General features: G+C 36.4%; 1 protein-coding gene across 1 annotated transcript in view; it reads left to right on the top strand.

Moving 5' to 3' along the window:
• The window catches only part of FAM3C (FAM3 metabolism regulating signaling molecule C), a 31,117-nt gene extending 15,148 nt beyond the window's left edge, over nt 1–15,969 (top strand). The window contains 10 exon segments of the mRNA XM_032106821.1: nt 2,788–2,861; nt 2,863–2,893; nt 4,010–4,039; nt 4,445–4,498; nt 4,501–4,571; nt 9,032–9,089; nt 10,620–10,670; nt 11,141–11,225; nt 13,202–13,328; nt 14,329–15,969. Of these exon segments, the coding sequence (XP_031962712.1) occupies nt 2,788–2,861; nt 2,863–2,893; nt 4,010–4,039; nt 4,445–4,498; nt 4,501–4,571; nt 9,032–9,089; nt 10,620–10,670; nt 11,141–11,225; nt 13,202–13,328; nt 14,329–14,418 (671 nt within the window). The 3' untranslated portion in view covers nt 14,419–15,969.
• Nucleotides 15,970–16,387: the final 418 nt, after the last annotated feature.

Here is a 16,387-nt window from a genome sequence, read left to right as displayed (position 1 = left end):
GGAGTGGAAGACCTTACACTTGTCCTTGTTGAAGTTCACTATTAGTGTTAGCCCACTCTTCCAGCCTATCCAGGTGTTCCTGCAGGTTGGCTCTCCCTTTAGACGTGTCCACTTCCTCACTCAGTTTGGTATCCTCATCAAACTTTGTCAGGGTATGCTTCACTTAACTGGCGTAACAGGCACTGCTGTTTTACTTTATTGATGTTTAATGAAACTCATTTTGGAATTTGGGATGGTCAAGGAGCAATCACCTTGTTAAAATGCTGTAGCTGATCTGCAGTGACTGCTTAAGGTGCCATGACTTGACGTATTTCAGCTGCTATTTCTGTAAGATGATGAGGGAATAAGGAGATGGCAAATGGTTGTCTTAAGCCATTTCTTCCCTGCCTTGCACCCTAACTAAAATTGCTATCTGCTGTTTTAAGTGCCTGAAACTTCCTGAATGGTTGCTGGGAGTTTGAAAACTATAAAAGCCTTTTCATAGAGGTAAGTTACTGTGGTACAGGCTTTGAGAAACTAATTCTACCTGACAGAAGGTATAGTGATTGTAAAAATAAGATCTTTGCCAATACAACATTAAAAGAAAACATTATTTAGGCATTTTGTCACAGTAGAATAGCCTGTGTAGCAATGGAACAGTTTTGAGTTCAGTTGAGTGCACTGTACTTTTATCGATAGTTGCAGTGTTATTTTGCAGAAGGAGAAATTGTTGCCTCTTCTAGGAGAAAATGACACGTTTTCCAAGACCTTGTTAATGCATGAAATTAGTCAATTTCTGTCACTACTCTTAAATTTGCTTTATTAACTACAGTATGTATAACTGGGAGCAACTTGCTAAAGTAAATCTGATAAAGAACTGGAAAATGCTCCAATTTTTAGGTGCCTGATTCACTTGGAAAATTGTTTTCCAAACATGTTTCGGGTTTTTTTTCCCGTTCTGTCTAACTGGGTTTTTTTTGCTAAAAGCCCACAAAGAAGATATGGCAGTTCCTATAGAATGTTTCACCTGTAGCAAACATGCCAGTTTTGGTTCAAATGCTTGGAGAACCTTCTAGGAGATTTCTTACTCTTTCTTTGAAGGGAGCACTTGCCATTCAGTTGGAGAGCTCAGAATAGAGAGTAGAGGGGATGGTTAGTCCTCAGACTGAGTTCTTGTTCATCTCACATACTATATACTAAAACAACATGGTCTCTAAATGCCACTTGCTAGATGACACATTCCAAAATCTGGTACCATCTTGTGGTTTTAAGCAGTGTTGCTTGGAAAACCTTTACCTCACTTTTTACCATATGTTCAGATCATCTGTTTCTCCAGTGCTAGTGCATGGTTCCCTTTCTTTCAAGTGCAGTGATCTTTGGAGTTCCAGCATAATATTTTTAATTTAAGTTTGCACCTGTGTTTTCTTACATCATAGTATGTATGTGCTCACACATGAAAAAGACCAAACTACAAACAAAAAACCCTTGTATCTTTCTTCATCTTCCTTTTCTTTTTCTATCCCCTTATCTTTTTTTAGCCTTTTGGGAGGATTGATTAGCATCTCTCATCCTGAGGGCTGAGTAATCTGTCTATTTTAAGATTTTTCTGAACAGCCTATCACAGCAGCCGTCTGAGATCTGCAGGAGTATATAAGTTTGGTTTTTTCTAGAGGATGTATTTGGCTGGCAATCTGAGAAAAAGAAGCATGCTTTAAGGTTGATTCTTCCAACCAGTTTGACATACTGCAATGAGATAGGAAGGCAGGATGTTGATCAGATGCCTCCTCACCCAACTTCTACTCTGTCAGTATTTTACCATCAGTTAAGAGTGGAGTATTCTGTGAAAATGTATTGCAAATTGTGCTAAAAAATGGTGAGGTTTGTGGCAGTATCACATGCGTTTCCATTTCAGATGTAAGTTGCTGTGGTTGTGTGCTTACAGCTCTTCTCCCAAGAAGTAGATTGGCCACTCAGCACTGGAGGAACTTAGGCTTGTAAAGCTTCAAGCTACCTGAGACCTCAATATATTAAAAGGGGGAGGGTAGAGGTACTGCTTTTTCTTACTTATTTTAAAATAGCCTTTGAGTCATCAAACTTGCTTTTTGAATGTCATTAATATGAATTTCTTGAAAAGTAGGTGAGAATGCTTGTTTCTGGTTGGCTGGTGGTTGGGGTTTGGGGTCTTTTGTTGTTTGTTTGTTTTTTAATTTAATACTCAGAGTTGACTGACCATAGCAGCCAAGCTGCAGTATATAAACAGATCCCTAATCACTCAGTCTGGGCCATACGTTAAAACAGAGGTAGCTCAAGTTGAGGGCAGGGGAAAACACAGTATTTGTGAACAGTGAGGAACCAGGTCCTCATGGCTAAGAACAGGGAAGTGGCATGGGGAAGGAGGGAATTTTGCTTTTGGACAACAGTCAGGTAGATCATCTTCATTCATTTGGTTAAGCTGGATTTTCATGGAAAAGTCTGGTTTCTCCTGGCTTGCTCAGCTGAGTTGGTGTACTATGGTGTCAGAGAAGCATGAAGGTGGAGAAAGTTAAGACCAAAGTGTGCATTTGGTATGATAACCTGATGGATCAGTGCATTACATCCTACATTATAATATCCATCCTACGTTATAATATCCATCCATAATACCGATACCTTTTTCAGATTTGTTCTGTTCAATAAGTCTGCAAATGATCATCCTATTTCTGAGTTCCCCAGAATGTAATCTGATACATTTCTCTTGTTGCTTATTTTGGTAAACTAATGTTACCATTTCCAGATAATTTTTTGAAACTTTTTTTTGTTTCTTAACAGGTGCTGCAAAGTTGGTAGTAGTCATAGCAATATTTTTATTGACGTTTTATGTCATATCTCAAGTGTTTGAAATAAAAAATGGATGCAAACTTAGGACACATATTTGGTAAGTGATGACTTTGTTTCCTCTGGACACCTATTAATATTTACTTGAGCCTTTATAAAAAATATCGCATTTATTTTGCCTTAGGCTCTTCAACCTAAGAATTCTGTGTTTAATATGTGTGCTTGTTATTTTTTATATATGATATGTGTATTAAATTATTTTCTGTATGAAATATTTAACCTACTCTCTTAATGAGTGATTCTTTTGTCTGCCAGAGATACATAGTTTTGCCTGCTTTCTCTTTGTTTACTGGAAATGCATTCTTAGTGTTGAGTAATAAACTAGGCGACTTGAATTGTGTTTCTGGAGGTCTATGCTCTGCCTTAGTACTGCTAAAGAGATTCAGGATTTGTTCTGGGTGGGCTTTTGCTCGTCTGCAGGGACCATGTTAAGTTGAATGTGCAGTAGTCAAAACATTTCAGATGTGGCCAGGTTCTACACAGAGAAAGATCAGCAGTCGAGGTGTCTCAAAATTCAGAGTCTATTTCGAATCAGAATTGTCTTTCAAGGTGCTTTTCATTACCAAAAAAACCCAACAATTTTTGGTGCATGGGTGGAGTTTGTGTTCTTTAATTCCAGATTACTGCAGTGTGAGCTGCCATCTGAACCAGTCTGCAGAGACATCTTTAGTAATCAGTGAGGAGACAGAGGTGTCATTCAGATGTGGGCATGATGGGGCACTCGAGTCTCTTCGTAGCCCAAAAAAGGGAGTCATGAATGGTTGGGTTGAAGTACACCTGAGCTGCAGGCTTCCAGTTTAGGTGAAAGGAACCCCATCCCAGTGAAGCTGTCAGGAGGGAATTAATTTCACTTTAATGCCCAGAACTCCATAAATTCTCAGAGGTTTTGGATCTCCATGGGTTTTTGACTCTGTGACTCTGAATGGCTCTCAGTCATAAATTAAGGCAGTGCTTCTGAGTGGGATTCCTGATCACTTGCATTCTTCTAATGCATAAAAGTTTTTTTTTATTGGACCGTGATATTCAGGTGTGTTTGATACTTCATTTCAACCACCCTGTTTATATAGGGGTACAGAAAGATTTTACATTTATAGGATATTATATAGCAAATGACACTTTATTAGTAACATCTTGTAAAACTTTGTTTTCATTTTAGCTAGATCAGCATTAGATGCAGCTGCACACTGTGAGTATTCATATGCATGTATTACTGCTGTGACTTGCTTTTACTAATAACAGAAAGACTGATGAATTTTCGTAGTTAAGAAAGTCTTAATTACACTTCAAATGCAATCAGAAACTAATTTTCCTCTTCTCCTGATTTTCCTAAATTTCTGGTAAAGTCTGTTTTGTAGTTTTGGCTTGTGGCTTTTGATGACAGTGCCAGAACAAGCAGCAGGGTGACAGCAAGAAGTTGGAATAATGAGGTGCTTCAGGAACTTAGTTTATTTTAAGCTGCTGTGTAACTACAGAGGCGATAGTGTTTGTGTTTGCTCTCTTCCTTGCATTCCTTCAGAAAAGTAACTGATATTTGTCTGTTAGCCTAACTGTGGTGTTCTCTCTAAAATCTTGTTTTATTTCCTTTTGAAAGCTACAAAACCTCCAAGATACAAGTGTGGGATCTCTAAAGCTTGTCCTGAAAAGCATTTGCATTCAAAATGTCAAGTGGAGCAAGCAAATGTTGTTGGACCTAAATTTGTGTAGAGGATAATGTGTAAGTATTTTCACCTGTTATTTCTAAGTGTCTCTTCAATACTTAGATCACTTTGCACATAAAATCAGCAGTTTAAATTAGGGGTTTTTTGCAAACAGTTTGACTCCATGAAAAAGTCACGTTGCATTATAACCTTGTCTCTGGGGAAGCACACCTAATGCTCTGCAGTAAATGCAGAAACGTATGTTATTTTAATGCATGCAAGATAGCTTGCACTTTGTTTCAGGTTTACAGACTGAAGGGTTAGTTAGACTTTGTCAAGTCAGATGCACATGTGTCTCTAAGTAACTTGTCCTTGTGCCTCTAGTAGTAATTCAGTGAAGAATTGTATTGTCTTTTGCAAGTAATCTTTTAAACTGTATTTCCTCAGTACCAATGTCAGAACACATTTTCTACTTCGAAGGTTGACTTCAAAAGGGAAAAATAGTATTTTAACTATCAGTAGTTATTTAACTGTGCTGGTGGTAACTTAAGTTAATAAACTTCAAATAATTGTGAAATGAGGGAAAAGGAACTGCTTGAGACACAGTTTGGTTTTAAGTCCTTTTTTTTAATAATAATACTTTTGACACAGTATTATCAATAATACTGTGTGTATTTAACTGAATACTTTTCAGTAATGCCCATAATATTAATATTTTTAGACTCTATTTTTCCTCTTAGGTTCTTCCTGCTCATTGTCACCTAGAGTGTGCAGCTTTCTATAACATAATCTATCCACTTGATTTTGCAGGTGACATGTCAGAAAAGACATAAATGTTAGTATTAGAAGGAGAATGTTTTTAGTATCAGTCTCACTTAATGCCTTTGCTTTCCACTTGCATTTAAACTACTCCAGTTCAGCTGTTTCTCAGCTCACACTATATTAGTACAGACAGCACGTACAGCAGCTGGTGCTAATGAATTCTAGAGCCAATGGCAACTTCTCTGTGAACAACAGAACCCCACATAATAGAGTAAATAGGATAATTCATGTACAAGAGAAAAAAATGTATTGGTAGCATTTTCCATCACTTTAATTGTAAGACTAGTCTCAAGTGATCTTAAAAGAGAAGACTATTTTTAGCACTAGCTAGCATTCCTCTGTAAGGCTGGCTTAGCTCAAGCTTGCTGGCTTGTGTGGGAGTCAGTTTGCAGCAAGAGCATCCCAGGTGTAGTTTGGGGAACCATGTGCTCAGCAGGAGCTCACCTTGGCATGTGGGGACTACAGGCTGCTCCTTCCGCTTTCCATTCTTGCTGGTGACTTGCTTGGTGACCTTGGGCAGGCTTGTCTAATCTCTCAGCACGGTGTTTCTGCAGGTGTTCTAAAACGTGCAACTGTCTCATTCTGGTTGCCTAATATAGGAAGCTTAACGTCTGTGAAGACTTAGAGCTGATTCAGTGATTTAAAAGTTTTGGGAATGCAAGTAATATTTTAATTTAAGGATTGTAGGGTTGTTTAGTTTGGGATTTTTGACTGTTTTTTGTTCTTGCTGACTGATTAACTAAGAAAGTTTTGTTATTTCTGTCCAAAAAAAAAAAAGAAAATCCTCTACTAGATATTTTGCTGAAGAAAGTGATGAAAAGAAAGTAGTTGCTGAAAAAGTCCCTCTAAGTGGGCACTTTGGTGCACAGCTATTGGATTCTAAAATCCAGCTTTTCCTTGGCAAACATCTTTTCTGAATCCCTTCAGAGGGGAACTGGTCATGTCTGTTTAAGGTCCACCAGAATATTTGATTGATTTTATACGATCTCCTGCTTTGCTCACAAGAGGTTTTATTCTCTTCAAAAGCTCTCAACTTGTTGACTATAAATGCTTGGAAGAATTCTAAAACTGATGAAGGGCTGCCCTCCTGTGAGAAGCTGTTGCATTGCAGCCTGTTGTGTTTGTGATGGTGCACAAGCTGTCTCAAGCGTATAAAGTAGAATACCAGTCCTGAAACAACCTCATTTCCTCTCAAGTAGCTCTTTTTTTAGCGATATTTTGTGAACTCACACCTGAAAAAAGGTTGATTTTTTGTTTTCTGATTACTCTGTGTTCCTCATACTTCCAAGACAGGATAGCAGGAACAAGTTTCGTAATTTGTAAATGATATTTACAGAGTAGCGTATTTTTTTCTTATGTATTAAATGTAAGGATGTCACTTGACTTATGAAAAGCACTGAAGGTGCTGATACAATTCAGAATTGCAAGTAATTTCTCAATTTTTTCTTTTTAATTATATAGATATTTTAATGTGAAACATGATTTCTGCTGTATACAAGTTCATTTGTAGCCTTGCTCTATATTGGGAGGCCATAATCAGAATTAAAAAAGAACGTGCTGGACTTACCATCAAAATATTAAATATTGTAGTTGCTACTTCATGGGCTTTTTAGAAGGGGCTATATTTACTTCTTTGCCAGCAACTTCTCCCTGCGGTTTTACTTTATTAAGAAGCCAATTGCATGATTGTGCCACAGTGACCAAATAGCAGAATGTCGTACTACATTCCTTGAGTAACAAGTAATTCTTGTATTCATGGTTGCAGCTTTTGTTATCTGAATCCATTATAACTTTATGCATGTGTGGAATTTCAGTGTCTAGTCATCTCAGTATTAGATATTTTTGGACTGGTATTTATTTACAGATAATTTTGTAGTTAAAATGAAAGGAAGCTCTTTTCTTTTTGGTAAAAGAAATTGCTCACTAAATTTTGCAGGAGGAAGGAATTTGTTCAGAACTTCATTGCCTTTATTCATTTATGTTCCAGTCTTATTTGCCGTATGTTTTTCTTGTTTAGAATGGATGCTCAGACATGACATGAACAATCAGATGATCAGAGCAGAAATGATCCTCCAGGGGCCTATAATACTTCTAGAGTTCCCTACTAACCAGAACTAATTCTGCACTTTCAGCAGAAATCTCAAGTATTTTCTTTCAGAATTTACTGATTTAGAGTTTTAATTTAAATCACAGTTTTTGGCAGATAGTATAACTTAAGGGACTAACAGAAGAATATGAACTCTATCATCTCTGATTACTAGTTCCTTTAAAACCTTTTAAATTCATTGTGCCAAGAGTTTGCCGTTAATCTGGTAGTCTTTCATGGCCTCTCTGAATACTGAGTCTTTCTGATACTTGTTTATTCAGTTTGACATTCCTCTAAATGTTGGCTTCTGTCTTCATCCTGGGTGCAAAAGATAGCACCAGAGAGGAAGATTTTTGACATACTTCTATGATAGACCATTTCTTGTTCTAGCCTCTCACTAGGAGGGTCGGCATGAGAAAGCTGACATGGAAGCTGTGTGTGGTAAAGAGGCATTGCTTAGAACAGCTCTTCAGACATGACCTGAAAATCATATTTGCTGCAGAAAAAATGTGAAAAAAGTTTTGAACATAACAGGATTGTACACACGTGCAGCCCCTTCCTAAAGCCAGCTAAAGAGGTTAGAGAAATCCTGATCAGGATGAAATTAAAGCATCTGTTAGAGTGTGTTTGTAACTAAGGACATGTGTGCACTTATATGCTTTTGCTCAGATGCTTTCTTTAATCTCAACTGAAGGCTTCTTCATTATCTTAAATTATGTAATTGTGTCCAAACTTCTATTTGTCATGTTTATGTTGGCCTCTTTTAATCCTAGCTTCAAAGTGTTGATGCTGGGATAGTTGAGGTCTGGAAGGCAGAACAGAGTTCTTCACACAGAGCCAGTGAACAGGGATGAGGAGGTCTGGAAGCTTCCTCTCACTGGAGTGGTACAGCCACCATGGTCTAAGGCAGTACAGCATCCTACCTAAATCTTAACGTTCCTGTTACCTCTTCTTTACCTCTCTGAAGGGTTTCCATTTCATAACGGACTCTTCTTTCCAGCCCCCTTTGCCCCTCTGAGTTTGGTCAATAAACTACTCTCATAGATTGTGACATTATTTTGGGGATGTGTGATTGTAGTCCAAGACTGTATGCAACTTTTGCTTGAAGTCCCATCAGTGTGCTAACTATTTTTCTTGCGGTTAGACTTCCTGTTGTGTGTATGAATAGCTAAGTGCTTTGCCTTTCTTGTTTCTTCATGTAGATTTTAAGTGCTTCTGTTCAGTTAGCTTTTAAATTTGTTAACACATTTTTGTTCATTGTGTGCTTACAACAAAAGGCTTAAAATTTTGGTTATGTGACTGTGCTGAGCTCCGCAAATTAATATTTGGTTATTTTTAATACATTAATAACATAATGACATAACACTATTTTTTGTGACAGTTTTAATATACAGACTACTTTGAAACTCTGATTAAGCAATCAAATTAATCAATACAACTGGGGATACTTGATGTAGTATTCTTAATTCAGTGGTGCTTTAAGAACACAGATCAAGAAGATTTAATTTAAGTTCTCATGAACATGCAGTCTTTTAACTATATATCTCTTAGAATTTGGTCCTATTAAAAAACCAGAAATATTTCACGTCAGAAGATTGTCCTATTAAAAATAAAAATATTTATTTTGTTTCAGTTAATGAGTGGAGTTAAAAATAATGTTGGCAGAGGAATTAAATGTGGCCTTGGTCATGGTAAGTGACATTTTAAGTGAAACAGATTGTGGTCTTCATTTTCAAATTGTTTCTGAAATTTAAGGTGAAATACTATGGGGTGGTAAAAGGCAAGCACCAAGGAGAAAAGGAAGTATTCAGCTTATTTATACTGAGGTAATGTCAGATATTGGCACTGACACCTTGTTGTTACAAAGAAGGAAAACTCAGTGCATTTTTGTTTCTAAAAATGAGTTGTAAAAATAGTAGTGTGGAGTGCTGTGATGACTGTCTTGTTGATACATCATGTAAATTCCTAATGCACCGAAAAATGGAAAAAGATGAGATGCATGCTACTTCTTTTGACCTTGTGTGTTTGCTGCCACTAATTAAACTGTAGACTGTATTCTTCTGTTGCTCTGTTTACAGTGAAACTTTTTTAGCTTCTTTAACAGTTTTGTTAGTATACAGAAAGACCAGTTCATTATTTCCTCGCTTGAATCAGTGTATTTGGTCTATAGATCTTGTCTGTAAATACATCATGTTAGGTAATTGTGTTCAGGGTTTGTAATTTTCATTAACACCAAACTAATTTAACTGTGTGTTACCTTGAAAGCTGAACTGAATGTAAGCACTGGCACTTTTGTCCTTAATGTGTAGGAAACTATTCCTTGTAGCACTGAGATAGCACTTTGTCATTTCACTGCAATATAAATTCTTGTTTTTTGTGGATTGTACTCAGATTTACATCATCTAAGGCATAACTTGAACAATGCTTCCTAATCCTATGTTGGTTTCCTAAATTGTCTCAATCTGTTCAAAACCAAAATACCTATCTTTGTATTTTATAGCTCCAGTCTTTCTTTCTGTCTTCCAAACTTTAAATGATGTGTATATTAAAAAAACTTCACCTTCCATCAAATACTCCTTTGTAGACAGCATAATAAAAAAAGGTAATGAGACATAATATATTGTCCACTTTGTTCTATTTATTCTGAATGTTCAAATCTACTTACAATTTCCAGTCTATAGCAAAACATGCAGTCTAATTTTAATCTTTCTGATTTTCCATGTGGCACGAAAGGCAGTCTATAGCTGTACTGTCTATTTTTGCAAAACCAGCTTTTGAAAAAGGCAGATATATGAACTGAATACTGTGTTGGTTTTAGAGCCTGTGGGTGTTTTCATTTATTTTAGATTCTACTTGAAGCAAAATCAGAATTCTGCCTAGAATCATAGAATGGTCTGTGCTTGAAGGAACCTTAAAGATCACCCAGATCCAGCCCTGCTGCCATGGGCAGGGACACCTTGTACTAGACCAGTTTGCTTAAAGCCGCATCCGGCCTGGCCTCCAGCACTTTCATGGATCTTCTCACTTTTTTCTTCTTACCTTTTCCTGCACTTTTTCACAAACCACCACACTGTTTTCATAAAAAAAAAGTTACCATAATTCATTTATCTAGTGTCTTCTGCAGTACTTTGTCTGAAAGAGTGTAAGAGGAATTGGACATGTTTTCTGTAAAATAATTTTGGCTATATTTGATGGTACCAAATGTTTCTTTTTCTCTTCAGGTAAAACGGGAGAATTATTAGATACTAAGTTCTTTGACATGTGGGCAGGAGGTAGGTGCACTTACACTGGTCTTTTTTTCTTCTTTCTTGTCCAGACACCCTTTGCTGTGGAGATTTAAGGTGATAGTTAAGGGAGTGCTTCACCTCTACCTTTGTAGTTGTGAGGAGAGTCGAACTTTAAAGAAACACAAGTAGCTGAGGTGGGAGGGAATGGTGTGGTTAATCAAACAGACTTGTTCCCCAGAGTAGTTCTCACTAGTGGTTATGTCTTTACACAATATGGATTAAATTCTCTCTATAAAATAAGAGTTCTCTGATGTGTTTTAGCTTTCTCCCACTCAACATCTTTTTATAAAGATATATTTAAAAATATTATATATATTTTATATATATAAATATTATATATATATTAGCGTTACAAATATTCTTAAAAATAATGTCATTGCAGAAGGGCATTGGAGATGTTTAAATACAGAATTGTTGCTTATTATTAAACAGTTTTGTGTTCTCTTTTTTCTCAGATGTGGCACCACTTATTGAATTTCTGAAGACCATCCAGGATGGAACGATTGTGTTAATGGCAACATACGATGATGGTGCAACCAAGTATGTAATTGATTGTAAACAGCAAATGTTGCTTAAACTTTTACATGCTGTTGTATACTGAAAAAAATACATTACCACACAATCACTTTTAATAAGGTTTTGTTCTTCCAAGGTGACAGATTTGAAACTATACTTCCAGTTTATTAGTTTTTTAATGCAGATGTGATTTGGGCACAATAAAGATCAACTAAAACTAAGCAGATATAGGTGTACTGATTTTTCTATTGCTGATAGCTCTCTGTCTTAGGCTAGTAAGTTCAGATAGGTCCAGACATAGGAACGTGATTGTGAGAACATACTCTGGTGGAAAGTAGTCTGTTCCATCCAGCACTTTCTTCAGATCAACTCTAAGATGGAGTTTGGTGCTTACAGCATGGCAGAGACCATTCCCAACAAGCCTTGCCTGTATCCTTACATTTAAAGTCTCAGAGGTTACTTGTGTGAGCCTTGTACTTTTGGCCTCAGTGTTTTACTGTTCCACCCTAAAGCTCTTCAATTTATTAATCTAGATGTAGACTAAGAGGGTTTAGGTCTCTTGAAGCATTATCTTCTAACTTTCACAACTTGGGTCAGTTTCGATAGATACTAAAAATTACTGTAGAATATGTATTGTAATCTACTCCTCACTTAAGTCATCGTATCCAAAGGATTGCTTTCACAGTGAAAATTGAAACTTCTTTCCTTTTCCTCTATTGTTTTGCTAATAATTAACTTTTTTGTTAATGTGGTCTGTACATTTTTTTTTTCCTCTTTTAGTTCAATTTGTTATCCTCAACTTATTTGTATTTTTGATATAGAAGCAGCTTCCCTGTGACTAAGTCCTGACTTCGCAGTGTGCAAGCTTTACAGTAAATAGTCGATGTGTTTACATTCACTGCTTTTAGGAAAGAAGTAATTTACTGGGGCTTTAACCAAGGTTGGATCTTCTCTCTGTTGTTCTGTTCACTTGTTTTGTTACTTTACATTTTACCCTTTTCTCTTTCTTCTTTGATGTTTTAGATAATAAGTAGGGTTAGTTTTGCTTCAGTAATCTTGTTACAGCTGATGTTTTTGAAAGTTTGTATGTAGATAGAATACAGCTAAACAAGAAGTTGTATTTGGCCCTCTCATGCTGACAGGAACTACTGCCTGCTGGAAATACTACAACTACCACTGGTAGTTGATTGTAAATATAAAGGCCTGTTCTTGGAAACAAAATTGTCAAGAATCAAGCTGCCCTAATGCTTGAGGAAGTTGGAGTATGGGTTAGGCAAATAACCTCCACAGTATTTAATAATTTTCATAGATTTGGCTAAAGTGTATAGTCATACAGCTATATCTCAATAGGGGGTAGTAATCAGAAGTCTGTGTCTTGTTTGGTAATCATTTAGTAACTTTGGCGCATTTAGTAACTTAAAGGAAGAAATTAAGAGCTGCTATGTGGAGATTTTGGAATGATAACTTATCCTACAGAATTGTTTTCCTTTTGATACTAAAATTATCCTACTTGGGTTTACAGGCACTGAACCATGCCGTGAGGCAGCATTCTGAATTTTGAATTAACTGCCCCAAGCAGATGAGAACTTCTTTCAGATAGTCATTTCATTCTTCTAATCTAAAATATAGCTTTTACTTTATCTAGACTTCAGCTTGAGCCTGCAAACAAGGTTTACTTAAAGGCTGAGTTTTTTAGTTGCTTGGAGAATTGCTAACAGGACTGGAGATATATGTATAAATTCCCACAGAGGGTTCTTGGCTTTTGTTGATGCAGTGATAGGTTTATATCCTGGTTCTTTGAGATTATAGTATGAAAAGCAGCACTCATTGCATTGGGTGATTTCAGAACTAACCTTACCTGATTCTGAAAGATAGATCTTCCCCAATATTGACTGACTTAAACTATATTAAATAAGATCAAAGCAGACTGGTGCACTGAGCAATGCAAGCTCTTAGGGCATGTATTTTATTGACACACTGAATTTCTCTGGTTTTTCAAGGCTTAATGAGGAAGCACGGAAACTGATTGCTGAATTAGGAAGCACATCCGTTACTAACCTTGGCTTCAGAGACAACTGGGTCTTCTGCGGTGGAAAAGGAATTAAGACCAAAAGTCCATTTGAACAGGTTTGTGATTCTGTAGCTTCCTGGAATTTAACAGCTTGCATTAATAGAGGCATAGCATGTTTTATAAATGCCATGCATTTGTTCAAGATGGGTATCTATTGCAGTACTGGCACGCAGTTACTTTCAGGCTTTTTCCTTGAGTAGCCTCCTCCTTTTAAACACACAAAGGACTCTTTGGTGACTCATAAATAAGAAAAAAAATCTTATATGGTATAGATCTTATTATGCCCGTAACTAGACCATTTATCTTTTTAATGGATTAAATTAAACTGAAGAATTCAAAACTTTCTCCCCGAGTTGTATTTTAGATGCACTAATAATGGTGAACTTCCAAGACATAAGTGAATAGTTAAGGTGTTCGTGTTCCCAGCTGTTGGCTTTGATCTTCTCTCAAATTGCTGCCATAGCCAAATTTTGAAATAGAATATATTCCCATACTTTAGCTGTTACAATTCAGCATGTGTCAATGTTGCCTTTAATTACTGAGTAAGGAGAGTAAGGAAGATGTGTTTTCTTCGGCCAGCTTTGCAAGGGAGGGGAAACTAAGTGCAGAAACAGTGTCAGACTCTTGGAGGCGATAATGTCTTACCTGACTGCAGATGGTTCCTTGGTGGAAAAATAAAATGTTCCTTAAAATCTCACTATTTGCTTTCATTGCCTTGTAAATTTAGTAGCCTTATTTATTTTTACCTAGTGGGTCATGCTTTAATGCAGTTGGTCATTTCCTTGCTTCTCTCTTCCTAAGCAAACATCCATAATAAAATTTAAAAATGTTTTCCCAGTATGGCGTAACTGTTTTTACCATACACTTGTCTGAGCAAGTTTCTTTAAATGGTGAATACTGACAGATTGTTATATTTGATTCAAAGCACAAGAAGTTAATCATGATGTTTTTTCTTTGTCTATGGCCTGAAAATAAGTACATGTCTTAAAGCTGTGAGTTAAAGCAAAAGGATAAAGGACTCCACATTAATGGCAGATTGATATTTTCCATTTATAGCATATAAAGAATAACAAGGACACAAACAAGTATGAAGGCTGGCCAGAAGTTGTTGAGATGGAAGGCTGTATCCCTCAGAAGCAAGACTAAATGAAAACAGAGGAAAAGGAGAAATAATATGAAAGAAAATGCACTTTCTGCTATTATTAGAGAGAGGGCTATGAAGGAGATTGTACTGTAAAAATTATTTTTGAAGCATGCAGCCATCTTGTCAGTGTGTGCATGAGCACTGACATTTTGAATATTGGGATTATTTATTGCTAACACATAGAAATTCTTTTTGTAAATATGTCCAAAATAAAATAAACATCCAATCATTTCTACGCCGGTTTCTTAAAAGCACAGTATTTAGTTTGCCTGTGGTAAATGATACTTGTAGATAACTGGCTAATGATTTACGTATGTGGACAATAAACAGATCCTGACAAATGTACTGTCCTCTTAACAGTGCAATGTTGCTGTGACTACGTAAACTTTATGGAATATTGTAGATTTTAGTGATGCGTTAATAAGGAGCTTTAATTTTTTTTTATCCTCTGCCTTTTTAATGGCAGCATCAATTTTTATTAAATCTATTTGGTTATTCTAATACCAAGTGCTCCAAAAATTTATTTTGTAGTCCCCCATCAAAACTGAATAATGATATAACTGAATGAAAGGAAGACATGATAATATGCCATGAAAAGCACAATAGATTTTTTTTTTTTTTAATCTTTTGGGGATGAACTGAGATAAATATATGAATAATGTGTGTGATATTTAAAAGCGGCTTGGAAGAACTTGTACGTAACTTGAAAGTGTTTATAGAAGGGGCTTGGCACATTAAGCAGCAGTACTATGGCTAATATGGCTAATTTGTTCCTTTTTTATTGCAGTTTTTGTACCACTGCTTAACTGTTGATTCTCCCTGTGGCTGTTCAGCTGCAGTGGCTGGTCACGCAGTGAATGTGCCTAATGGAAGAGCTTCCTCTTTTAGGTCTAACATCAGGAATAAATTTCTCATCACAAAGAGCCTGTTAGAAAGCAGTCTGCCTTCTAGTGAGGGTTGTTTCAGGGTACACAGTTGTGCACCTTTACTGCAACATTACTTCTCATGAGCCGAGGCAATCTCTTCTTCAGTGGAATGTTAGAGAGAGTGTTGTGTCCTGGGTTATGCAGTGTGTGACTTGTAAACCTAACTGATGATGTTTCCTTCATCCTTTTTATTAATGGGGAAAAAAAAGGACCAAGTTTAAGTGGCCTTATTCTTTAGTTTATATCAGAGCTATGAGAAGACCTTGCTTTATTCCTAAACTTGTATTTCTTCTAAGTAGGGCCAGCTTGAACTTTTCCTGAAACTAAGTTAGTATGGTGTAACTGACTGTGTCCATATTCACAAAATTAGGGCTGACATAGAACTGGCTGTAATCTCTTGGAGCTTTGTGTCATGAATTCTGGTATAGTCTTAAAAAACTTCAAGGTAGTACTATGGGGCAAAAGCCAAAAAGGATTTTTCAGGAGCCCACAGTGAGTTTAACACAGAGGTGTTAGGAATGGTATTATTGTTGATGTTTTCTGAGACAAATTCTGTGCACTAAAAATTTCAAGCAATATTGAGAATTACCTTGTTAGGAAAATAAATAATCTCTGATACCAGAGTAAGACTGGATTCTGTGTTGTTCTCTATGTTTAACTAGCTTTTTAAATAATGTGGGTTTCCGTCAATATTCATGTAAAACTTCCGTAAAATGCACCTGACACAGTGAAACTGCTTTTGTTAAATCTTCCAGATTTTCCTGTGTAGGAGAATGTGTTAAAATTGTATGTATTTTTTCATTGAAGTAAAATCCCCTTTTCTAATCAGTTTGAAATTCTATTTCATTACTTAAGGCTGTTGTGAAAAACTAACAGTGTAAGTCCTGGAATTTTCACAGAAATACAGTTCCGTTGGTGTATATGCCAGTATTGGCTACGCTGCTATCCAGAATAACATCAAAATAATTTTGAAGTTACTCAGCAGGGTCTTAAGAGGAAGAAACCCTATTTGGCTGCATTAGTAGTTTCCCTGGACTACACTTGT

Source organism: Corvus moneduloides, chromosome 4 (genome assembly GCF_009650955.1).
Source record: "Corvus moneduloides isolate bCorMon1 chromosome 4, bCorMon1.pri, whole genome shotgun sequence".
In the NCBI taxonomy this organism is placed as follows: domain Eukaryota; kingdom Metazoa; phylum Chordata; class Aves; order Passeriformes; family Corvidae; genus Corvus; species Corvus moneduloides.
The sequence above is the reverse complement of the archived record's forward strand: the minus strand, read 5'-3'. Positions and strand labels throughout refer to the sequence as shown.